At 38.2% G+C, this 26,269-nt stretch overlaps 1 protein-coding gene across 1 annotated transcript; it reads left to right on the top strand.

Annotated features, from left to right (window-relative positions):
* The first annotated feature begins 183 nt into the window (after positions 1–183).
* LOC124413936 (laminin subunit alpha) lies at positions 184–25,187 on the top strand. Its single transcript, XM_046894747.1, has 22 exons — positions 184–428; positions 3,082–3,228; positions 5,857–6,264; positions 6,361–6,574; positions 7,112–7,321; positions 7,438–7,710; positions 7,919–12,583; positions 13,735–13,961; positions 15,212–15,971; positions 16,080–16,357; positions 17,738–17,925; positions 18,112–18,652; positions 18,963–19,093; positions 19,184–20,021; positions 20,139–20,682; positions 20,963–21,052; positions 21,745–21,948; positions 22,044–22,210; positions 22,330–22,572; positions 22,719–22,878; positions 23,060–23,287; positions 24,404–25,187. The coding sequence occupies exons 1-22, from the start codon at positions 213–215 to the stop codon at positions 24,667–24,669; spliced, it is 10,998 nt and encodes a 3,665-aa protein (XP_046750703.1). The 5' UTR covers positions 184–212; the 3' UTR covers positions 24,670–25,187.
* Positions 25,188–26,269: the final 1,082 nt, after the last annotated feature.

Here is a 26,269-nt window from a genome sequence, read left to right as displayed (position 1 = left end):
ATCAGGGTTTAAAAAACAAAGAAGGACGAGGAGGAGGAGGGGGTGGACGTTGCGTTTTTGAACAAGAAGAAGGCCAAGGAGGATAGAGGGTTGCATAAATCATAATTCGCACATGAAGAAGGACAGTGGGTGAAATCCTTGACAGATTAGTTAGCAGTAATCGCTGATTGCGATTTCCGTCACCTTCAATTGCGGGGACCCAAGGCCCAGAGATGATCCTGCAGGCCCAGGGCCTCGTCATCCTTGCCTTCGCAGCCGGTTTGGCCCGGGGCGAAATCCTTACACCGCCGTACTTCAACTTGGCGGAAGGACGGGAAATTAGCGCTACTGCAACTTGCGGTGTCGATACTCCGGGGCCGGAACTCTATTGTAAACTTGTTGGCGCCAACGCTGATCAGGACGAAGACATTAACTTGATACAGGGACAGGTAAGCCGGGGATTTCCCGCGCGGGGTAAAAGCGTTCAGCGGGTTAGACGTTTTATTTTTGGCGAGTTTTTATTTAAATAAATAAATTTTCATTTCATAGATCAAATAATAATTAAAATCTTCATTTTTTTATTTATAAAGTTTAATTTTCTATTTTTTTTTTTTTTTTTTTTTATGTTGATAAGTAATTAATAAAGATTTTTGTTATTATTCGACGTATAGAATGAAAATTTTGTTTATTTAAATATAAACTTGGGGCTCTTTTGAAAGAAAAATTTCTCTTGACTTGTGATTAGTTATTATTTATGCATAGAAGTAATTTCAATGAGAATACTAAAGTTTGTTTGATTTTCGTTTATAATATATGTTTGAGAAAATGGATAATTTTTCTTAAAAACCAAAATATCTTTATGGTTTCTAGAAAAGCAAACTTTATGTGGTATAAATATTTTTTATTATATTAGTTACGTGGAAGAAATGAAATTTTTACAACTAGAATCCAGATTCAAAATTCGTGCTGAAAAGTATTATTCGATTCAAAAAGAGAATTGAAAAATGCTAAAAGTGCCTTTTTTCACTTCATGAAACTTGCAGCCGTTTTCAATTATCCTCTTTATTTTTAAAATTAATCAAAATTAGATTCTGCAAAGCGATATTTTTCGTTCATTTTGTTACGAGCTAGGCGTGCGTAAAAAAAAAAAAGTAAAAAAATAATTTTCTCGATAAAATCAGTCACTGTATAATTTTCTAACCAATTCGAAACGATTTGAAACAAATCATCGGTACATCTAAGCTTTTTTTTTTATAATTCCAGTATCTTATTTAATTATACAATCGATTTTGTAATTCAAATATTGCGCTGGAGGTTAAACTTTTCTGGGAAAGCGTTTTTCATTTAGTGCAGAAAATCCGTAGATTTAAGTACGACTGATAATTTGTTCCAGATTTCGATTAAAAAAATCCAAAACTTTGTTAATAAAAATCAAATATAAAAAGTTGTCTCGTCGAAAATGGATCCGACGGGTTAAAAAAACAATTTTTCTTAAGAAAAGTTTCCGTTTCAATTTTTGTTTGAGGAATTGAAAGTTGTGCAAACAACTTGTCGAAAATCAATTCCAAATGCTTGCTGAATAATTTTACCATTTTTCTTTTGTTTTGCACTAATGAGCAAAAAATTTCTCACAGTTTGAATGATTAAATGAATAATAATAATAATAAAAAAAAATAAAAAAAAACCACCATAAATAGCTTTGTTTTTTCATTTTCATTTTGGAGTTGTTCAATTATTATTATTATTGAAATATCGCTGTACAAATCAATGAATCAGGATAAAATATCTCGTTCAGCTCGTAACGGATGTGATATTCAAGCGTGCGTATGCAGCTGGAACTTTAGACTTCCCTCGGGCTTTCAGAAATAAACTTATATTCTCGCCAGAACGAAAGTGAACTAAATTTCCGAGTCTAAATTGGTCGCATGGTGCTGCTGCAGTTTCAAAACTAAATTCTCTCCAGCATTGTCGGATTTTTAACGAATTTAATAGATTCGGAAAAAAGAGTTTATGTAGGAAAGAATAATTATTATTAAAGAAAAAAAAAAATGCATTGTTATCGGTATAAATGATCGGCACTGCCAACTTAAAATTCAATCTGTATCCCAGCTTATGGGAATTAAAACTCGAAAATCTGTTGGGTTGATCTGTCTTTAGGGCTTGCAGGTATATATATATATATATATAAGAAGTATGGTCGTCGAAAACCTTAAAATTCCATCTTATTCTCTGCTTTTAAGTATGAACGTAATCCGGAAGGATAATCTCCTTCTTTCAGCTTTGAATATCGCATCTAGTAGTTGGCCGTAGTGATCAACTGTCATTTGGTTTCAATGGAAGTTTAGTTTTCTCAGAATTTCGACGAGTGTTCAGTTGGAAACTTAAAAACTGTATTGAAAAATGGGTAGAAAATATGGATGAAAAATAAATCGAATTGTAAAAATTGAAATTATTTTTAGAGACTTCAACGCTGATATGAGGATAACAATAACGATAGTTGAATAAAAACGCAGTAATTAAACAGGCCTTTAATTTGTTGTAAAAAATTGCACATTTTGCTGAGAATTGTTGTAACTTGTGGTGAAAATTATTCGTTTTTTCATACATGAAATTCTTTATGCATCTTGAAGTTAGGAATGTTTGAGAATATTTCTCACATCACTCGTTAAAATAGCCAAATTTTAAGCCCCTTGAAGCGTTGATGTAACGCGTATGAGAAATGGGGACTTGCAGGTCGAAGGGGACGAACACAAGTGATAAGGGAAGATAGAACTGACCCGTTATGATAACGAAGCGTCGAACATATTCGAGTTGGAAGTTTTTTAGCCTGAGATTCATTCAAATAACCCGTTACACCGAGTCTTGACATCTTATCTCGATTCTAGTTCACAAAACTTATCCTAGTTAAAATATTTCACAACGTTGACAATATTATTTATTTATAACCACGTCGGTTTATTTTTGACGTATTTAATTTTTAATGGAGGGAAATACGAGTATTTCCTTTCCTGAAAAAGTAATAATAAAGCAAATAAAAAACAGATGAATGATAATCGTTATGGGGTTAGGAACGATGTTAACTATCAATCCACATTTTTACAGGTATGCGATTATTGCGATCCAAACGATCCGTTGAAGAGACATCCTCCAGAATATGCCGTCGATGGCACTCAAACATGGTGGCAATCTCCGCCATTATCTCGTGGAATGAAGTACAACGAAGTAAATCTCACCATCAATTTGGGCCAGGTAATAACGTCAAGTCATCTTAACATTAAGCATTATTCATCTGTATTTGTCCTTTAAGAATTGTTTAAAGTATAAAGAAAAAGAAACGTATCAGTCACCGCCATTTTTGAAGATTATGAGTTGAACTGTGTATAAAAAAAGGACCTGATTAGTTACCAACTTTAACTTCATCTCAGTTTGCTGGATCATTTGTCGGTGATCTTAATGATCGTATGTGTTATGTATATAATTATAATATTTATACCATGTGTCCATGAAGAAAGTCGTTCGAATCTTATTGGCTGACAGTTACCACGTGATTGAGCAGCTAATGCAATATATACCAATCGTGACTGTTAGAGAATGTCCCTAGGAGCCCACCGTTAGCTATGGACTCCTAGGGACATTTTCTGACAGTCGGCAGCTCAACCGGGCGGTAACTGGATAGTGTGAGTATACACGGTGTGCCTAGAACTCCTACGAAAAGCCCCTTTCTTCGAGGTCAAAGCCTTTGAGTGAGATGTGTACCAATGATCTAAAGAATTCCCTATATTTTTAGGGAATTATTTTTCAGGCGAACGCTACCCTGCTTGGTAATGCCATCGTGTATAGTCGTGGTGTGAGTTATTTAAAGTCCCGCTCATTTTTTCCCCACGTAGATTCAACGTCACAACAATTAATCACCACCGATCTAGGGTATTTTGACGCTGTTGGTACACATCTTACTTAAGTCCAGTCCCGCGGGAGAGAGAAACTTTTTTGGAGAAAGAAGCTGCACTCCTAGGCACACCATGTATACTTATACCACGAGCAACTGTCGGTCAATAAAATTATCAGCCTTAGTTGTGGGTTGCTAGGGACATTTTCTGACAGTCGCGATTGGTATTGCGTCGGTAACTGTTGGCCAATAAAATTCGAACTTTTCTCTCGTGGACACACGGTATATTGCATCAACGTACTTCATCAGACACTTGGACTTTATCTTCTTCATTTAATACTATCACTGACACGGCTCATTCATGCTTATACAGCTCAGGAGAAAGAATTACTAAGAAGCAAGGCTTCTGCATATATACAGAGATAATCATTGAACTGTATCGCGTTTGCCACGAGCGTTGGCCCTTCCTGTGGCCGCGTATAATATTCTTTCAGATGAAACGGGAGTCAGAGAGGAGCACAGAAGTGATCTTTGTCTCGTTATCATATAGCTGGATGGTGTATAAGAACGATACTAAGGATTGATTGGCTGGACCGTACGAATAAAAAGAACTGTTTGAAAAATATTCAGCAATTTTAGATTGAAACAACGTCTCTACTGTGTGATAGAAATGCACGTGGAAAAATTTTAATAGCACAGGATAAAATCGTGTCAACAATTTGAGAAAAGATTTTATAATTAAAACGTTCGAAGCGATTAAAATCTGGTATTTTTCCGAAGCTCACGAATCGTTTGAAAAATATTTAAGAAATTTGGCGGTTTTTTTTTTCACAGCTATAACGTGCAAATGTAACTGATGTTGGTGAACATCTCTTGTACTGTACTTAAACAAATCTATTTTTATACACATCCTGGAGATAATTATTCGTAAAATAAATTTTAGGACATTTGTACAGATCTCTAGGGTGAATAATATCAAAACACCATCGTTCAATGATTTTGAATGTTCTGATTATGAAACTTTTTCTCATATCGATGGTTTCCTATGACTTTTTTGTTCGAAGTTGGATAAAATCATTTTTCGTTCACCATCATTGAGGCGAAAAACATTGCTGGAGGTTTTTTGCGCATTTTTTTCAAAATCCATTTTTAAAATTTGTCTCAACTACGTAAATCGCACGGGTACCTAAAACCCACACTGTTGACAAAAACAAAAAAAAAATTGCTTATACCTAGATTTAGATTTAACAATTGCAGACAGAGTGAATTTCTGGAATTGATGAAATGGCTGGAATCATCATTCAGTTTTCGTCATTGCTGCCACATCGGGCTTATCGATGTGTAGGCGTCGGAAATCAACTCATGAAATGGGAAGCAGACTATCTCCCAAGCGTTTCCTTTACTGCAGATACGTGATAACGTCGACTTCAACGAACCTCGATTGAGAATAACAAACTATATCGTGTGTTTAAAGAAATGAGTTTAAAAAAATATACATCAGCATCAATTCACTTGCAGTTTATTGTTAAATTTAGCCATAATTGCAGTTGTATTTACTTGTATAACAGTATAAAATACAACTTAATGTTTAGATTTCAACAGCCAACTCCCAGACAGCTCATTTAGACGTTAAATAATGTTCAGATTTTGAAAAACCAACGAAATGTTCAGATTCTATTTATCTTATCATATTTTAAGAGGTCATATTTTATTTACAAAAAACGGATCGCTTCCAAGATTATGTCCTTTACAGTGAAAAGTCTTATACACACATATATAAACATTAGAGTAGTTCATTTTTAACTTTTTCTTCAAAGTGCCACTCGAAAATTTTCTGACAAATAGTGAAAAAAAAATTCTCGTAAAACCTGGAGGACATATTAAAATATTTAAAGGGCGCTACCAATAACTGAAGTATTTTTTATTCATTTTTATGTGTACAACTTTAAGGATTGTTAGCTTATTACATTTGTAACTATTACGTGTTCTAGGAATTCCACGTCGCATACGTTTACATCCGTATGGGTAACTCCCCTCGTCCTGGACTATGGGCACTAGAAAAGTCTAAGGACTACGGAAAGACGTGGTCGCCATGGCAGTACTTTTCCGATTCGGAGAACGACTGTCTGACATATTTTGGCGTGAATAGTCGAGAAGGAATCAAAAGGGACGACAGTGTGATCTGCACCACGGAATATTCGAAACTGGTTCCCTTGGAAGGCGGAGAGATTCCATTCTCAACTTTGACCGACAGACCTTCAGCCAACCATTATTTCAACTCCTCGGTACTCCAGGAATGGACCAGAGCCACCAACGTTCGATTCCGGTTTTTAAGGACGAAGAACTTGCTCGGACATCTAATGTCCGTCGCTCGGCAGGATCCAACAGTCACCAGGCGTGTATGTATTGATAAATTTGATCAGTACCACTTGTGTTATCCTGACTCTTGAGGTTTCTAAATCACTGTACTGACATGAATTTCATCTTATTTCCAGTATTTCTACTCCATAAAAGATATCAGTATAGGTGGACGCTGTATGTGCAACGGTCATGCGGACACTTGCGATGTTCAGGATCCAAACATTCCCGATAAGCTTCTCTGCAGATGTCATCACAACACCTGCGGACCTCAGTGCGCGTCGTGTTGCAAGGGTTTCGAACAGAAAAAATGGCGAATATCAACAGCGTCAAAGAAATTCATTTGCGAACGTGAGCTTTTCTCCGAATTCTTGACTTTATATACAGCTTATCAGCTGTTTGGTGTATCGCACAATCATTTATGTCCTCTAATAAGGAAGGTATCTCAGGTCGATCTCTCGGATTTGATTTCTTTTGTAATATGTTACAGTAGACTAAAAACTAAACGACACGTATTTTTTTTTATCTGCCATTAAACACTTTAAGGTGTCTAAACCACCCTTTAAAGTAAGGCATGTTAAAGAGCGATTTGGCAGTCTTTTTTTTCTTAATAATTGAGGAAATTACATTTTTCGTTTCTCGTTATAAAAAAACTTTTCTTATGGGTAAAACTGCCAAATCGCTCCTTAATATTCCTTACATTGGTGGGTGGTTTCACCCCCTTAAAGTGGTTAATGGCAGATAAAAAAAAATACGTGTCGCTTAGTTTTTAGTCTACTGTAACGTATTAAAAAAGAAATCGAATCGGAGAGATCGAACTGATATACCTACCTTGTTAATAATATGAAATATTTATGTATATAAATGAATACTTTGTGTCTCTATCAGCTTGCAATTGTTTCGGTCATACGGACGAGTGTAAATATGACCCTCAAATCGATGAACAACATTTGTCACTGGATATCCATGGGAACTATGAAGGAGGTGGCGTGTGCCAGAACTGTAAACACAACACAGAGGGTATAAATTGCGACCGCTGTAAGGCAGGCTTCTACAAACCGTTCGAGAAACATCTCAATGAAACTGATGTGTGTCAGCGTAAGTTAATATCAAATAAATCAATGGACCCGATTCCATAACAGACAAGGACTATTTCTAGTGTATCAAGTATGGTGTTCATACCACAATAATAATTCTTTCCTCTTTCTTCGTAGCTTGCAATTGTGATTTATCGTTCTCCACTGGAAACTGTGCTGAAGGTTCAGGAAAATGCGAGTGTCGTCCGGAATACGTGGCTCCTGATTGTACGGAATGCAGTTACGGTTACTTCGGTTATCCGAAGTGTCGACCCTGCGAATGTCATCTCAAAGGAACGGATGGTTATCACTGTGAGGCCAAGGACGGACGTTGCCCATGCAAGGACAACTATGCAGGACATTACTGCAACTTCTGCGCAGAAGGATATTACAACTTCCCTGACTGTCTGCGTGCGTAAAACAAAACTGATAACAACACTGTAAATTAAATATGTATCCAGACGTGGGGTCCCATTTGTATTAACCATTTTCTATTAAGAGTTATGTTATACGCTAACAACTATAACAATTCGATCGAATCTTCTCGAACTGTGCCATTGAAAGAATGCGTTTAGGTTTAGAGACCATTTAAAATAACCTAAAGGTTCCTTTTTTTTAGCATGTGGCTGCAATTCTTTGGGAGCGACCGACGATGTTTGTGACGTGACAAACGGAAACTGTACGTGCAAAAATAATTATGCTGGAAGAGCGTGCGACGTTTGTGAGGACGGTTATTTCAACTACCCCTCGTGCAGGTTTTGCGATTGCGACGTGCAAGGCACCCAAGACGAAATCTGCAACAAGACCAACGGGCAATGCTTGTGTAAAGAGGGCTACGACGGACCTCGTTGTGACAAATGTATGACCGGATTCTTCGGATACCCGAATTGCCAACCATGCAAGTGCAGTACCAACGGTTCTCCGTTCACTTCATGTGACGTAAAAGGAACGTGTTCATGTTACGTGAACTTTTCGGGAAAAACTTGTGACCAGTGTAGTCCAGGGTACTACAAATACCCGGAGTGTCTACCTTGCAACTGTGACAATCACGGTGCGATTGGTCTCTCGTGTGACGCCGAAGGGAAGTGCCAGTGTCACGAGAACTTCGACGGTTTGAGATGCGACAAGTGCAAAGAAGGCTTCTACAACTTCCCAACCTGTGAAGGATGCAACTGCGACCCAGCCGGTGTGATAGAAACATTCCAAGGATGCGGTTCGGTGCCCATTGGAGAACTCTGTCAGTGTAAAACTAGGGTGGCGGGCAGAATTTGTAACGAGTGTAAGCCGTTATTCTGGAATTTACAACCGAGAAACCCGCAAGGATGTGAAGAGTGTCAGTGCAATATTCCTGGCACAATTGCAGGGATTGGTGAATGCGACACGAAGTCTGGTCAATGCATTTGCAAAACGGCAGTTACTGGCAGGGGATGCACCTACTGTTCAGACGGGATGTACAATCTGCAAGAGTACAATTTGTTCGGATGTGATAATTGCGCTTGCGATATTGGTGGTTCGATAAATCCAATTTGCGACAAACAATCGGGACAATGTTATTGCAGACCTCGAGTAACCGGACGCATGTGCAACAAGCCATTGCAAGCCCATTACTTCCCTACCTTGCATCAATTCCAGTATGAAGTTGAAGACGCTAGAACACCGAGCAACAATCCAGTCCGTTATGGTTTCGCTGAGGACTTGTTCCCTGGTTATAGTTGGAAAGGATACGCCGTCTTCTCTCCACTCCAAGATGAAATCATACAGGATGTGCACATTCAGAAGTCAACATTGTATCGCATGGTTCTACGGTACATCAATCTGAACCCCAATCCAATTTCTGGGTTGATTAAAATCACTCCTGAGCACTCCTACGACACTGAGCAGAAATTTACGGTCGTCTTTAAGCCAACTTCAAAACCGATGTTTGTAACAGTCGCTGGATCCTCGGGGACAGTACCGTCACCCTTGGTAATGAATCCTGGTCGTTGGGACATCAGCATTTCAACAAAGTCGAGCTTACTCCTCGATTACTTCGTTCTTCTACCGGCAGCTTACTACGAAGCTACTATTCTGACTCAGGAGGTGAAGCGACCTTGCGAAATAGGTTATAACGGACTCTGCAGACACTTTGGATACCCAAGCTTGTCGACTTTCGATACTGTACGAGGAGACGCAGGCCATTTAATTCAGGATAACCAGAGAGAACGGCTGACCGAATACTTCACTGACCGGACAGCTCTCAATGAACTTGGTGAGAAACGTGTTGCACTAATCAACGATAAACAACGGGAAATACATTACGACATACGGATATCAAAACCCGGAGCTTACATTCTAGTTGTAACTTACATCACGCCAAGTTCGAACGATCAAATAGCGAGTGTCCTCATCGAAGCGAACGCATCGTACAATGGAAAAGTGATACTTTATCCGTGCAGATACACCTCTCCATGCAGACAAGTTATGACTGACAAATACGACAGAGTCACTCCTCTAGAATTTCCATCCAATTACGTAAGCGTCGTTTTATCTGCAGAACCATACACGGATAGTGCGATCATATCCATCGTCGCTGTTCCTTACGAGAACTGGTCTCTGGATTATATAAAACCAAAATCTGTCTGCGTCCGCAAAGGTGGCAAGTGTGTGCAAGGAATCTTCCCTGAAGCTGCTGACGCGAAACACATTGAGTTCGAAGTGGACAATGAGGTTTTGGAAGTGGGCAGCAGGCCTCCTGGCATGTATGACAACTCTACAAAATTGATCTATCTTAGCAACGACAATACCATGATAGACATCAAGGCCAAAGTACCTCAACCCGGTGAATACGTCTTTGTTGTACAATATTTCCAACCGGATCATCCGGAATTCGAATTGGATGTGCTAGTTCAAAACGGAAAGTTTTACGAGGCCAAAATACCTTTGCCACATTGTCCAAGCAACAGTGGTTGTCGTAGCATTGTGCACCAATCCAACGGCGAGACAAAGTTTGAACTGATAGAAAACTTTATGATCACATTCAAAAAAGGTGCTGGTAATAACGCCGTCTGGTTGGACTACATATTGGTAATTCCGGCTGGTCCACGCGTGCAAGAGATTTTGCAAAAGATCCAATTCGATCAAACTAAAGAGTTCATAAAGAAATGTGGGACCAACCATTTCCACATCAATATTACGGACGACGGCTTCTGTCGGGATTCCGTTTTCTCACTGACCGCCGATTACAACAACGGTGCACAACCCTGTAACTGCGATGTCGAAGGAACGTTAAGCTTCGAATGTCAAGAATTCGGGGGTCAATGTCCTTGCCGACCAAACGTCATCGGTAGACAGTGTGACATTTGTAAAACCGGCTTTTACGGGTTCCCTGATTGCAAACCGTGCAATTGTCCCAGTACTGCGAATTGCGCTCCTGAAACTGGAGAGTGCATTTGTCCACCAAACGTAAGCGGGGAACGTTGCGACGTTTGTAAGCCAAGAACTTACGGCTTCGATCCGATTATAGGCTGTGAAGATTGTAACTGTGACCCGAACGGAGTGACTGAAAACGATTTACAGTGTAATCTGTACGATGGAAACTGCAACTGCAAGCTGAATGTCATTGGTCGCCAATGTGACAGATGCAAGCCTGGTTACGCTGAGTTTCCTTACTGCATTGAATGCGAATGCGACACCCGGGGGACGACTGCCGAAATTTGCAACCAAAAAACGGCCGAATGTTTCTGCAAACCAAATGTTCAAGAGTCTGGTTGCGACGTGTGTGCAGAGGGTACTTTCGACCTTCAACTAAACAACCCGAATGGCTGTACAAAATGCTTCTGCTTTGGTAAAACGACCCGTTGTTCATCGGCCTCACTTTACAAGACTCATATAACAGACATGAGTAACTGGGAAGTGACGCTAATAAACGAAAAAGTTGGTAACACGACGATACTGAAAAACGTTCCAGTCAATCAGAATAATTCTCAAATTTTCCTGAGCTTGACCCATAACGAAACCTTCGAAAACACCATCTACTTTTCAGCGCCAGACACATACCTCGGTAAAAGGTTAACAGCCTACGGTGGCTACCTAAGATACGTTATTTATTACACCACCAGCCTATTCGGCGATGCTGTGGGAGGTGCAGACGTTATTTTATACGGAGCAAACACGTATCTTCTCTATTTCGGAGACGAACAGCCTCCGTCTTCAATGGATTTCGAAGCCTCGGTGCAGATAGTGGAATCCAATTTCAGGACACTGAATGATCTGGACGCGACGAGGGAGCAAATAATGGTCGTTCTGGAAGATTTGCAAGGAATTTACATACGTGCTAAATACTGGCAACCAAGTGTTATGATATGGTTGTCATACGTGACATTGGACGATGCTACAGAGACATATTCTTCTAGCAGTAACGTAATAGCCAGTAGTGTGGAGCAGTGTCACTGTCCTCCGAATTACGAAGGTCTTTCTTGCGAAGAATGTGCCCCAGGCTATTACAGAGTATCCTTAGGACCTCACGGTGGCTACTGTGTTCCTTGTCAATGTAACGGTCACTCCGACACGTGTGACGTTAACACGGGTCGTTGTTACGACTGCAAGCACAGCACAACTGGAGACCATTGCGAGTCGTGTGAAATTGGTCACTACGGTAATGCCACTGTCGGCAGTCCGGGTGACTGTCACATTTGTGCCTGTCCATTGCCAATAGCATCTAATAACTTCGCGAAGGGTTGCCAGGTAAACGAAGAAGGTGACAAGATCAGCTGCGATTGTCTCGAAGGTTATTACGGCGCCCGCTGCCAATCATGTGCGGCTGGTTTTTACGGAAGACCACAAGAAGTGGGTGACTTTTGCAAACCGTGCCAGTGCTCAGGAAACATCGATCCAAAAGACGAGCATTCGTGTGACTCCATCGACGGAACATGTCTCGCATGTTTACACAACACTTATGGTCAGGCGTGCAATCTCTGTGCTCCAGGCTTCTATGGCGATGCGGTACAACTCAAAGACTGTCAAAGCTGCATTTGTGACACTTGTGGAATGACTAAGTGCAACAATTACAACGGAAGCTGCGAGTGTCACCCGAATGTCGTTGGAGAAAAGTGCGACCGTTGTGCCGATAACCATTATGGCTTCAAGTCATGCCAGGGGTGTCAGCCATGTGATTGTGGAGTTGCATCTTACAGTAGCCAGTGTGACGATGACACTGGAAAGTGTCGATGTGCGCCTGGAGTCACCGGCAGGCAATGTGACCGCTGTACTCCCGGATTCTGGAATTACGGACCGAATGGCTGCGAATGTGAGTTATAGTATTGAATTTGTCGAATCCCCCTTCCATCACCATGCACTGCCTACACTTTAGCAATTTTTTGGGTTCCGTACTTCAAATGGTAAGAACGGGACCGTTTTAGGATCACTTTGCTGTCCGTCTATACGTCTGTCTGTCTGTTTGTCAAGAGCCTTTTTCTCTGGAACTGTTAGAGATAAGAAAATGAAATTGATATGAAATACTAAGATCTATGGTACCTTGCAAGTGTATAAAATTCAAGCTTCTAAGTCAATGAAATCTAAAGATAGGGTCATTTATGTCACATTAGGGTGGCGCAAAAGAACCAACTATTTTTTTTTTTTTTTTTTTTTTGTTTTGAGTTTCGTGTGACAAAATGTTAGTTTTTTGTGTTTTAAGAGTCCACTCCGAAGGACAGTTGAAAAAAAAAAAATTTAAGAGGTCGCCCCACATTTTTTTAAAGGTCAGTAATCGTCAAAAATCGATTTTTTTTTAAATATTTTTTTCCTCGTTACGGTATAATTTTATAGACAAAAAAAAAATAAGTTTCCGAAAGTTTCAGTTCAAAATTTGAATTTTGAAAGGCCGCTCATAATTTTTTTTCAATTTTTGGTGCATTTCTTTACATCTTTTCGAGCGACCTTTTAATATTCACATTAAAATTTCATACATTTTTTTTCTTCAATTTAGTAAGAAATTAATCGATAACAATACACCACGACATGAATTAAAAATCAAACAAAATACTGAATATATAACTTTTTTAATTTAATTTTTTTCCGATATTTGACATTTAAAAAAATTTGGAGCGACCTCTTATAATTTTTTTTTGAGCTGTCCTTTGGAATGGGCTCTTAAAACATCAAAAACTAACATTTTGTCACACGAGAGTGAAAAAAAAAAAAAATAGTTGGGTTTTTTGTGCCACCCTAATATCACATACTTTGATCCAATCAAATCCTATAGGAACTTCCCGTTGATCTAGAATCATGAAATTTGGAGAGATGCAAGGTATCCCATATCACAAGTTAAATAAAAAGTCCGAAAATAGTTTATTACAGGACGCGAGTCCTACTCGTACATACTTGTCAGAATTTTTTTAAATTAACATATCGCAAGTTTGATTTCATGAAATTTCAATTAAGGAACAAATTTACTTCCAGCGTGCGAATGTAATACGGAATATTCCATCGGCGCATCTTGCGATGCCGAAACTGGTCACTGCAAGTGTCTTCCAGGAGTGATAGGGGATAAGTGTGATCAATGTCCGGCCCGTTGGGTACTTATTGAGCAAGAAGGATGCTTCCAATGTGATTCTTGCGCTCACGATCTCCTCGATGACTCCGATCGTCTTGCTGAACAATTGACTCCTATTGTTCAAGAATTCAAAGTAAGATACACATATTTTTTACCACTGATATATGCATTAGAAAGTTGATCAAGCTTATATAGTAATTGAAATCTGTACCACACGGAACACTCCATCTATTAGAGTTCCATACAGGATCTTGATCTCCATAAAAGACCCATATCCATGGTGGATATTTAATGGACATGTACAGAAATCGACAATATCTACAGTCATATTAAAGCCAGTGATGTGTTTCATCAAAAGACGAATTTTCTTTTTTCTTACGGTGTCCAAAAATTGATAGTATACCTAAAACCAAAAATTTTGGCACCAGTATGAGCTCTTAATATCAATAGTAAGGTTTACCTCTATCCATTTCTTTATTTCCTATTTAAATAACACGGGAAACTTTTTTTTTTATTTTTGAATTTTTATTACTTTGGAACGGTTTATCGTAACAACAATCTGAAAAAAGAGATTTGTAGGAAATTTCACGCTCTACAAAAAACCATAAGAAAAAAAAAAAAAAAACGCATTTTTTTTGAAACACCCTAATGTCTACGAATATCCATGCATATAAATAGAGGTACCATAAACAACCACCAGGTGGACAATGGTCGCTCGCTTCTCTCGCTATAGAAGAGAGCTGAAAATTACATAAGGTCCCATCAATTCTGATCTTTCACTTAATCCGTATTTCATCCGATATTTATGTACTTGGTTGTCCTTGAGTACGTAGTAGTCTATATATATTGCCTAGACTTTGGGTCTTTTGTTTAGGGTAGAACAAACGGGAGTAGATGATATAAAAATAACGTCGATTAAATGTATCAATTTCTTCCTTCAAAATTCATGACGTCTCTAATGAAGATCTATGTGGATATTTAGCAGAACTTTGTATATAATAGATCTATAAGATCTTGTATGATCGAGGTGCACATGCATAATGGATAGAAAGGACCTCAATCGGAGATCTAAATTTCTTCACCACAAAATTCATGAAATCTCTAATAATAATCTGTGCCAATATCTAGTAGAGTTCTACTAAATGCATGACAAGCAGACATTTGGATCTCTAAATAGAGCTCTAATATAATTCATTCCGGTTAGAATGGATGTCTTATAGAAGTATCACATATCCATAATGGATATCCATGGTACGTCGATTAGAGGTAAGTGTTCCGTGTGAGGTTTTAGCAACTAGGTATGATTCCACAGGTATTCTAAACCCTTATTTATCATCTTAGAAAAAAGTTACGACGGTGTAATTTTTTTGCAAATATTTTCAGACCGTTGCAGAAGGTTATTTCACGAATCGCCGTCTGATATTCATAAACGATACAGTCGATCAACTGGACAAACAAGTGCAGCTACTTGATCCGAGCCGAGTGAACTTCGTGCCTTTGCAAGAGGAAATATCTCAACTTGATCAAGATGTGCAAAACCAACGACGCAAGGTTGAATACATATCTGATAATAGCGAGAAATGGGCAGAGGGGGCGAAGAGTACGTCGGTGCAGATGAAATTGTTGGAAACAGATGCAGCTGAAGAGATAGACCGGGTGAATGTGATTGTAGAAGAAGTGAAAAACTTGGCGTTGAATATAGAACAGGGTACGGGGCCAAAAGTTGATAACGCATTGAAGGAAGCCAAAGATATTCTTGAAAAAATTCAGGATGTTTCGTTCCGCAGTTTTCGCGATAAAGCAAACGATCAAGTAGATCGTGCTAACATTTTGTTGACAGAGATGGAACAGAATAATATTCCCGTAACTAATTTGAGTACAGTCGTTATGGGTTTGAATGAAAAAGTAGTAAACTTGACCAAAAAGATAGACGATATGTTTATTAATACTCAGAAGACGCAAGTAAGTGCCAATCTTGCTGAGAAATTGAACTTGGAGAATAAAATAGCCCAAGAAACTGGTAACTTTGATACAGTAAAAAACTCCACCAATGAAGCCCAAGACGATCTGAATGCTGGAAAAGAAATGAACGAGAATGCAACGAGATTTTTGAACCAGGCTATTGAATTTATCAATACAATTAGTAAGTATACTATTTGGTTTAATAATTTTATTCATTACAAATAAGTAGTAAAGGCTTGTGCGAAAAGTGGAAGAATATTTTACATAAAGGATTTAACCTGTATTACAGAAGAGGATACCCAACGGGATGTTCGTTCAAAATTGAACGAAACTACGTATGGCAATGACCAAATTTTAGTAGAGGTTCTCGACTTGGTTAAGAACGCGACAAAACATGCTGAAACATTGAACCAATATTCTCTCGACTTGGATGGCATACTTACCGATACTCGAAACACAAGCGCTGTGAGAGCTGCTTCTGCTTACAAGGATATCTCAGAAACGATTAGCGGAGCTTACAAAGCGGCCATAGATGCTGTTGAAGCTGCAAATAATGCTACGCAACTTGTGAGTGATCACTTTTATCGCTGCGGTGTGATTTTTCCCAATTAAGGTGCATATAAAGACCCGTTGTACACCTCGAAAACGCGGGGATGCAAAACTCCTATACCGCTCAAGCGATCAGAATGAAACGTGGGCAGTTAATGCCTTATTTTGGCAAAAAGTGGAGCGTTTTTTGACTTTTTCAAAATTTTGGAAAAACATTTTACAGATTGGTTACCACTCTCAGAAATTGGCCAAACTTTCACAGTTGCACTGAATGGATCGACCTATTCGGTATGATGCCACTCGGCGCTGATGAAACACACATTTTGAGCCCAGTCTCATGAGATTTGATGGTGAAATGACGAAATGGCAGCTAATCTGGTTTTCGATTACGAAGAATACCGAAATCTCATTTTGGCGACATTTGTTACCGACATTACGCGCATGCCGGTAATGTATGCGTGTCATGTCGGTAAAAAATTACCGGCATGCATGAAAGGTCGGTAACAAATGTCGCCAAAATGAGATTTTGGTGTACTTCGTAATCGAAAACCAGATCAGCTGCCATTTCGTCATTTCACCATCAAATCTCATGAGACTGGGCTCAAAATGTGTGTTTCATCACTGCCGATTGGCACCATATCGGATAATTCGATCTATTCAGTGCAACTGTGAAAATTTCGCCAATTTCTGTGGGTGGTAACAAATCTGTAAATTTTTTTTCCAAATTTTTAAAAAGTAAAAAGACGCTACACTTTTTGCCAAAATAAGGCATTAACTGCCCAAGTTTCACTCTGATCGCTTGAGCGGTATAGGAGTTTTGCTTCTCCGCGTTTTCGAGGTGTACAACGCTTCTTTATAAGCACCTTAAAGGACCTCGCAGAATCCTTATGGAACTTGGCTGCTGGCCAAATTAGCTGGATTTTCAGTATGTTATAGTACATATCTTTGCCATCGAAAGTTCTTATGAACACAAGTCCCAAGAATCAATAATGGGGGACTTGAAATCAAATATGTCACTCAATAACTGCACAACCGATTCACAAGAGCCGGAGGGTCTCGTTCTTCAGGCGAAATCTGACGTTGCACCTGCTTCCAGTAAACCAGGGACTTCATGGATGAAATCAATGCATTGATATAGAATCAATAACAGCTTCCTGCCCATCTTTGAGAATCAATCGTCAAATTTTTGAGTGGTCTGTTTGTTTTCAAGTCCCCCATCAAAAAATCTGGACACCTTTCTTCCGAAGATTGTATCTCGAGAACTACTGATTTATGGGACTTGCGTCCATGAGAACTTTTGATCGGTTTAAAAATCGAGCCAATTTCCATAAAGATTCTTCGGAATCCTTTACACAAGGCCAAGGAGTAAATGTATGTACGATAATGAAACTGTTTCAGTCTCACGGAATTGGAGGAAGAACATTAATATCTCAAAACAGGTCACAGGAATTGTTGGATATGGCTCAAAACGCTCTCGATCAAACTGAGGGATCACTTGAGGATGATTTAATTGAGGCGCAAAATGATGTCAGCATTGTAGATGTCCAAAATCGTAATAACACAGCAGAGCTAGACCGTATAGAGAGGTAATAATTAAATAATTACAAGTGTCCCCTAAAAACGCTTCCAAGTGATATTTCACTAGTCATAGACTCACGAAATTGTGCCTAATAATAAGAATTTTACGTTGTAATAGCAAAAGTATTATTATTATAGATTTGAATAGCAATTTGAATAGATGTGTGTATAAGTTAATATAAATTTTCCCACAGTGTTCTCAAGGGAATTTCACCCGAGTCTTCATCACCGTTGGCTCAGCAATTCATGGATAAGGCTGATAAAGTACAAGATGTAACACAGCGTGCGATCAATGACATGAAAGGAACTGTCGAAAAACTACCGGAAGATCTTGTCAATGCGAAAAAACTTTCAAAGGATATGGAGGATTCGATTCACGATACATCGCAGGCGAATAAACAATTGGATGTTGTGAACAGAATCGTTCCGAACATTACAAATTTGATAAACGGCCTTGGAAGCAAACAAAGATCAATTGAGACGACGGGCAAGATGTTGCAGCAAAAAATTGACGACCTCAAGCACAGTATTGCAAATGCAAGAGAATTAGCTGATAGGTTCAAGATTGGTCTGACCTTCTACAGGAATACAACGTTGGAACTGAAGAATCCTGAGAGTCTCCCTCTCTTGGCAACGTCCACTAAGATATCAGCATATTTCAGAACTGCTCAGACTAACGGCTTCCTGTTTTTCTTAGGAAATGAACAAAAGAGCGAACAATCTCGTTCTAAGACGGTAAATTGAACCACTAACATGTTGAAGTTAGTAACGTTAACGTAACGAAACATCGTGGCATAAATCCTTGTACAATTTTAAGACAGATTTTCAAGGAGTTGGCTTTTTAAAATATGAACATGTTTTATTTGTGATAATTTATTAGATGAATTTTGGATGATTCTAAGGTTAAACCATTTTCCTGAACAAGCATAGTTAAAGTGACGGTACCAACTTCAACCTCATGAACCACTAATGCTTGAATGACTATAATGCATTGAATGTGATAAAAACGAAAATTGAAGGTGAAATAATGCTTTTTTTTCTACAGAACGACTTTATGGCACTTTTAATGGAAAACGGCTACCCTGTGCTTGTAGTCGATCTTGGATCGGGACCAGAAAAAATTATAAGTAATAAATATGTCGCTGACAATGTTTGGCGGCAAGTTATAATCGAACGGTGAGCTTACGAGATATTTTACTTCTTCTATTGTTCAATATATAGCATACAATTGATGCCTAATTGGAAAACTAATAATTTCTCCAACAGGACTGGCACAAATATAAAGTTAATCATACGGGAAGATATCGGCGAGGGCAAAGCTGAATCATTTATCAAAGAACAAGTGATTCCCGGTTCCTATTCCATATTCAACTTGGATCAGGATCAATCAAAGCTATTCGTTGGAGGATATCCGTCACAATTCCAAACTGAAAAAGCAGTTACTTCTGCTTCGTTCGAGGGTGAAATGGAAGAGTTGGTAATCGGCGATATACCCGTGTCATTCTGGAATTTCGTTTGGGGAGAAAACAACAGGCAAGGAGCTATGGAAAGAGACAAGCTGGTCAACTTTGAACCAAGTACCGGGTACAGATTCGACGGCAACGGTTACGCAATAATCAGTATAAAGCAGTCCCAATTATCTATGGACGCTCAAAAGTTCAGTATAAAATTGAAATTCAAAACTTTCGCTGAAAATGGTCTGATGTACTTGATGGTGAACGGAAGAAACTTCTTGTCGTTGGAAATGAAGAATGGACGTGTACTCTACCAGTACAATCTCGGCCAAAGAACCGCGGCTCTGGAAACAACGAACACGTTTAACGATGGAAACTGGCACACTTTGGAAGCCCTGCGACAACACAAACAGGGTACTCTTGAAATCGACAATTTTGGTAAAGTGCGGGGTGAAGTTGAGGGCGCATCAACGACCTTCGTGTCCCAAGAACGCATATACTTTGGGGGTCATCCTACTCTGCATTCTTATTCATCCGTTACAACGGAAGGCTTCGAGGGTTGCATTGACGAAGTCGTCATATCCGATACTCCAGTCGATCTCAGCCGTAGCACTCAAGCGTTTGGTGTCACGTCCGGATGTCCAGTCAGGGTAAGAATTCCGTGTAACGCTTTCATTGGAGGCCAAAAAATATTCGTGTGATTGTCAATGAAAGCAGAAAACAATTAATCCAACATTGTTGGATAAAAATCTATGTTGTTCTTTCAGTTCGCGAGTCTTGTCTCATTCGAAGAAGGCAATCCTGGATACGTTAAATGGCATAATGCGTCGGCACCGAATTCTCTGCAAATAAACCTCAAGTTCAAAACTTCTGCCAAATCAGGACTCATATATTACGCCACGAATGATGACCAGTCGGCTATAAGTATGATGTCCTTGACGGATGGCCGACTGTTTATAAGAAGCCAAGATGAAGAGCTCAGCACCAGCAAGGATGGCATCAAATTCAATGACAATGAATGGCACGTCGTGACGGCTACTCATGACGATACCGGTCTTAGACTGGACATTGATGACACCGAAAGCTATAGCACGGACACACCACCACCTCCTTTGCACATTCTCTACGGTAGCTTGTACATCGGAGGATTACCGTCAGGTTACGATGTCAGGAAACAGGGAAGCCTATCGACACTACCATTCGTGGGTTGCATCGGAGACACGACGTTGAATGGCATCATTATCAACTATGCAAACACGACGGATCGGCCGAGTGCATTCCTCGGCAAATGCAAGGGTGGTGATCAGCCATGTGAGTATATTAAATGCGTTTGTAGTATCGTCCTATCGAAGAAATAGCTTTGATTTATTACAGATTTATTAATTTATCAGTTAATTATTGTTATTGGAAGCCGCGGACTGTCCGATTCAAGGTTTCAGCAATTACATACGGTATACGTATGAGAAATGTATCTGCTACGTGGTGTTTGCTCTTTGTATCATCAGAATAATGTGCGGCCGTTAATCTCTGTAAAGAGAATTGATACTTGATAATTACCAGATTTAAATGTATACTCTATTCGATTTTTCAGCACGGCCACCAGCTGTTCAGACACCACCACCGGACGAAACATGGACTCTGAAACCAGAAACAGAATCTCCAGAACCTCCGAAGCGTCCAGGTGAGTTTCTTTTTATACATACGATAGGTAATTCGCATCTCCATTGTTTGAAGGATAATGGTATGTTCAACCCTCATTCTAGACGCACAATCATGACCAGGTCGCCTGTATCTTGTTTAGACTGATATGAACAATAGTGGAAATGATATATATACATATGTGTGTGCGTATATATATATATATATATTATATACTTAAGATTAAGATGAAACTTTGACCTTAAAGAATAATGAAACCGATAATAACGGAGAAAGGCACTGTGTCCATTCAGTAACCTTATAATTTCTACGAGTGAAGAAGTCATGCTCAGCTACACAAATTTTCGAACATTCTTTGCCGTGATTGTTTTAGTCGTATACACACGTGAGGGAAATTCTACGAGCTATGGTGAGAAATTTGAACCATTTTAAAATTATGATGATCAATTATAGGATATGACATATTCATACCTATTTTCAATGCAACTTCTACTACAGTCAATAGTTGCATTTTCAATTATTAGTTGGTCACTAATTTGCTCGTACGTAAATGTTCGATTTATTACAAGTCGTGAATTTATCATCGTGATATCAATGATCGAGTAAATTGAATTGCCTGCAGAGTCATTTTTTATTAGACAATATGGCCAGCATACCTTGCGGTTTTTATCGTTAACCTCCCCAACATCTGAATACATGGATTATTTTTTTCAGATGTGAACATTGCAGTCGAAGACAATGAAGGACTCAATAATATTGAAGGCCGTCTCACAGTCGGTCCCGTAACTTCGACAACATCAATCCCAATAGTAGTTACTCCGAAACCAATTACAACCGCGGCACCACGGACAAGTAATGAATGCCACCTGCCACAATATCCTGCCGACGATCCTGATGTAAATAATGGATGGCAATTTGGTAAGTATGGATTTATAGAACTTTTCAAACTCTTATAATCACCAAAGTGACAAGTGCTCGATGAAACTCTCGAATGACCATCGATTCTTTGATAGGTACCAAAACAAACAGCAGATTTGAATACAGCTCTCTTGGTGGCAGATACAGGAACGATTACAATATACAAATTGATTTCAAAACGGTGGAGAATGAAGGTATAATATTCTACAGCACAGACCTTAGTAAGCAGGACTTAATTGCTGTGTACCTCAAGGAAGGCAAGGTAATTAGACATTGTGTTTGTTTTTAGAATATTTTATTTGCTGTGAAAAATTATGCTCGATTATTTCTTGAGCAATTACAACTTCGTACTATGCATAACGAACTTATATCATTTTTCAGGTTCATTATAAATTCGATTGTGGCAGTGGACCTGCTTTGTTGATTGGTGAGAAAAAGTCAAACAATAATCAATGGCACACAATCGTATTCAAGAGAAGAGGTAATGTTGGAGAGTTGGCTATTGACAATGAGCCAATAATACGACAGAATTCTACGGGAGATGCTCAAATGATGGATGTCGTTCCACCATTTTATGTCGGGGGCTTCCAACCCATGTTATCGAATAACATATTCAGATCCACGGTAAGTTACTTTAAGAGCGATAGACTTTCCGATTTATCGTTTCTTAGTAAACGACTTCTTTTTAAAATATATTACTCCTTGAAATTCATTGTCAGGAATTTATGCTATAACAATTTTACCTAATACTTGTTTACTTTTTGTTTCAGGGAATTAATTCCACGTTCAGCGGCTGTTTGAAAAGTTTCATGATGAATGGAAACCCAGTAGGTGACCCAACGACGAAGGTTGGAGTTATTCCATGCTCCAAGTCCGTCGAACCTGGTCTGTTCTTCTATCCAGGCAATGGATCAAATTACTATAGAGACGGTAAGTGCCTTAAAAATACCTATAAAAGCATCAAACTGTCAATTTATGTATTCGCAAGATGTATTTTAGTTTTTGTATTTTTCGGTAACTCTGAAATTTTTCGATAGATTATTGAGTTACACTGATACTGTCAGAAAAATTATTCGCATAAATATAACTAGTTTTATTTAAAATTTTTCAGATGATAAACATCAGTTCAGTGGCGTAATCGACATACAAATGAATATCAAACCACGCACAACTTCTGGACATTTATTGTCAACTCACGGTAAACGTGACTTCATAGTACTAGAGATGGACAATGGCACCGTGAGGTTCGTCGTTAGAACAAAACGAGGAATCATCCAGACGTCGTTCCAACTGCCAAATCGCAACTCGTTATGTGATGGAAATTGGCACAGCATTCGCGGTAAGTTGTTCTTATTCTTCTACATCGAGTAGTTTGTAGATATTTCTAGCAGCTACAGCATGATGCAACTTTCATACTGTTATATTGCAGCATGATTGTTAACCCTTTGTGGTAACTCTTGCAAATTTAATCACGGTGGTCACACTGGGTCGATTCTAAACCCAATCAGTTTGAAAAATTGATCGTGAGATATCTATCAGCCCGATGTGGATAAAAAAATTATGGAACATGCTTTAAGCATTCTAGATTACGTACGAAAAGTCGGTTCGTAAGAAATCAAATCGTAACATGTTTAAAAAAAAATCATAAAGAGGTCAATACGGTAAAAGGACACTTTCACTGAAGAAAATCATAACTTTGTCAATGTTTTGTACTTTTAACTAAAATTTCGAGGTGATACTCCTTAGCTGTGATACTTTCGAGAAAAAAAATAGTAGCGTAATATAGTGCGCGGTCCAAAAAAGTTTTTTCTTCCCGCATGATGCTGTTTGATCGGATTTAGGCCAAAAGTTGATCGGCGAGTTGATTCTACCCCGTGTGACCACGAAGAATTAAACATTCTGATTGTTTCCGATATTCGCTTTTGAATAGAAGAATTATCTAATGATTAATACGCATATATAGGTATTGTAAAAAGTCCTAATGGAGCCAGAGCCCGGTTGTCTGCGCCATTTTATTACCACATAACCTAAGTTTTTAATTTTAATGAAGGCAAATCGTAATTCTTGAAGCTTTAAATTACTTGTGTCGCATAAATTAATGAAAAGTAATCAACGATATACCTGTCCTACCATCCACACCCAAAAAAACACGACCAACGATCAGGTATCGGCCTCATTGCATTAGTTTGATTTTTCCCCGGCAGATGCCGCATTGCAAAGTGACAATCCCAATACTAGCTACGTTTCGAAATCAGATATAGTGATAACGTGTATACTAGCAATTGGATCAGCTCTGTCTTTGTTCCATGGTGAATGTTTTAGTTCCAGTAACTTACTCCGGAATGCACTTTTAGACACTTGATTTAATGCCGATATCCTTTTAGCCATGTTTTTCTGACAATGTTAATTTTCATTCAATTTCATTTTGTGTATCCAACTTCTATGTGTTTTTCAGCTACGAGACAAAAGAATGCGGTGCTTCTATCGGTCGATAACAAATCCGCACCGCCTGGTACTGGTTCTAGAAACGTAAATGGTGTTCAATCGAAACTACCAATCTTCATTGGTGGCCATCCAAGGATATCCATAGCTCGAGGTTCGAAAAGTCATAAGCAATACGTGGGGTGCATCAACAATGTTATAATCAATAACGTACCTCTTACCTTGAACCCATCACGTGCCAATGGTCAAGTAATTACAGGCATATGTCCAACCATTTAAGTCGTTGTATATGGTGGAGTAAATTAGAGCGTACGCTATATGCTAGTACCAAAAATTAAATTACATTCGGGTAATGATGTAGGAAATTATTTGAGTACATAATTATGCTTCGTTTATTGAAATCAACGTCATTACGTCATTATAAACAATTTTCATGAAGTCAATGTACTAGTGATCCAATTCTATGATTTTAAAACAACCAGAACGATAATTCTCATTCTTAGATTTGTTGAAACAACCTTTGACAGCATTTCAATTTACATTGAGCAGTTGATAGTCTTATATCTGTGTATTGTATTCAACAGGCGATATCAAGTTGATTGTTCGACTTTCATTGTAATGCCATTAAAATTCCAGCTATAATGGCTGGTGAATTTTACTTGTATTTGTTTTAATGTTTTTCTTTTTTTAATCTTTTATTATGTTCTTCGTAATAATATATCTGTGAAATAAACAAACCGAAAGAAATTTTTAAATTACACATGTATTGGGTATAGTTTTTACTATATCAAACTGAATATTACAAAAGTATAAATATAGGTGACGTTGCATCAAACATGATTCGTTGTTTTGCCAAAAACAAACTTTCGATGTTTTGGTTCTATTCCAGATTATCCAATTTGCCGGTATATTTTTTTTTTTAACATGGTATAAAAAATTCATTTGACGCATGGAGCAATATATTATGAATAATTTTGCAGTGCATGCAATGCACGTCTTTCTTTATTCCAATCAATATACTACATTTTGTCGTTTTAATGTGTCACAGATTATTTATTCTTGGCTCTTATCATATATTCATTGTACTAGTAATTAATACCTGGTCAGAACTTCAAGTGATAAAGGAAATAATAGAATGCTGAGAAATAATGTTACTGATTTTATTGTACGATAAGTAACAAAAAAATGATGATATATTCACTTAATCATCATACAGAAATCTCTAGTATTTAAAACTAAGTTTAACGTACGGGTTCCTAATTTTTTGATGAATTGTCAGTTTAAATATATCAACATTAATGAAAATATAAAATTACTGCTAAAATAAGTCGTGATGTGAAACTTGTGTATATCACATTTCTTTTAATTACAACTTCAAGTTAGGATATGTATTTAACAAATTTTTCGATACTTACGATCAGAGAACTTCAAAAGAAACTCAAAGCAATAAAGCGTAATGAAATATTGACTTCCATTGTTAGAAGATATTGATAATTAGTCAGCTGGCGAGGTCAAGATTGAAAAGAGTACAAAAATGTATGGGGCATGTTAGTTTACAAGAATGTCTGCAAGGCCTGCATATCCAGACTTTGACGAGACTTTGCAAAGGTGTAAAGTAAACGAAATAATTGAAATGTATTTTTTTATTCGGTATTATTATTCTAGTTTCAAGGTGTTTAACAATCTTTCATCAACTTTCAATCCTCAAACTTTGGAAATCATTAATTATTGATCAATCCGCATGAAATTTGGTTTCCGGGGAAAATGATAAAAGACAAACTGGATACTCATAGAAAATCATACTAGACCGATGTAAAGAAATACGTGTTAATTATTTTTAACAATTTTACATCTGTACAAACTCTCTTTAAATTATTAC

Source organism: Diprion similis, chromosome 13 (assembly GCF_021155765.1).
Source record: "Diprion similis isolate iyDipSimi1 chromosome 13, iyDipSimi1.1, whole genome shotgun sequence".
Classification (NCBI taxonomy): domain Eukaryota; kingdom Metazoa; phylum Arthropoda; class Insecta; order Hymenoptera; family Diprionidae; genus Diprion; species Diprion similis.
The sequence above is the reverse complement of the archived record's forward strand: the minus strand, read 5'-3'. Positions and strand labels throughout refer to the sequence as shown.

What these genes read in the sequence shown, in the direction of transcription:
- LOC124413936 (XM_046894747.1), top strand. Translation starts at nt 213, where the DNA reads ATGATCCTGCAGGCCCAGGGCCTCGTCATCCTTGCCTTCGCAGCCGGT. An exon ending in AACAATCTCGTTCTAAGACG is followed by an intron (nt 18,653 to 18,962) that starts GTAAATTGAACC and finishes TTTTTTCTACAG; the next exon opens with AACGACTTTATGGCACTTTT. An exon ending in AGAACCTCCGAAGCGTCCAG is followed by an intron (nt 21,053 to 21,744) that starts GTGAGTTTCTTT and finishes TATTTTTTTCAG; the next exon opens with ATGTGAACATTGCAGTCGAA.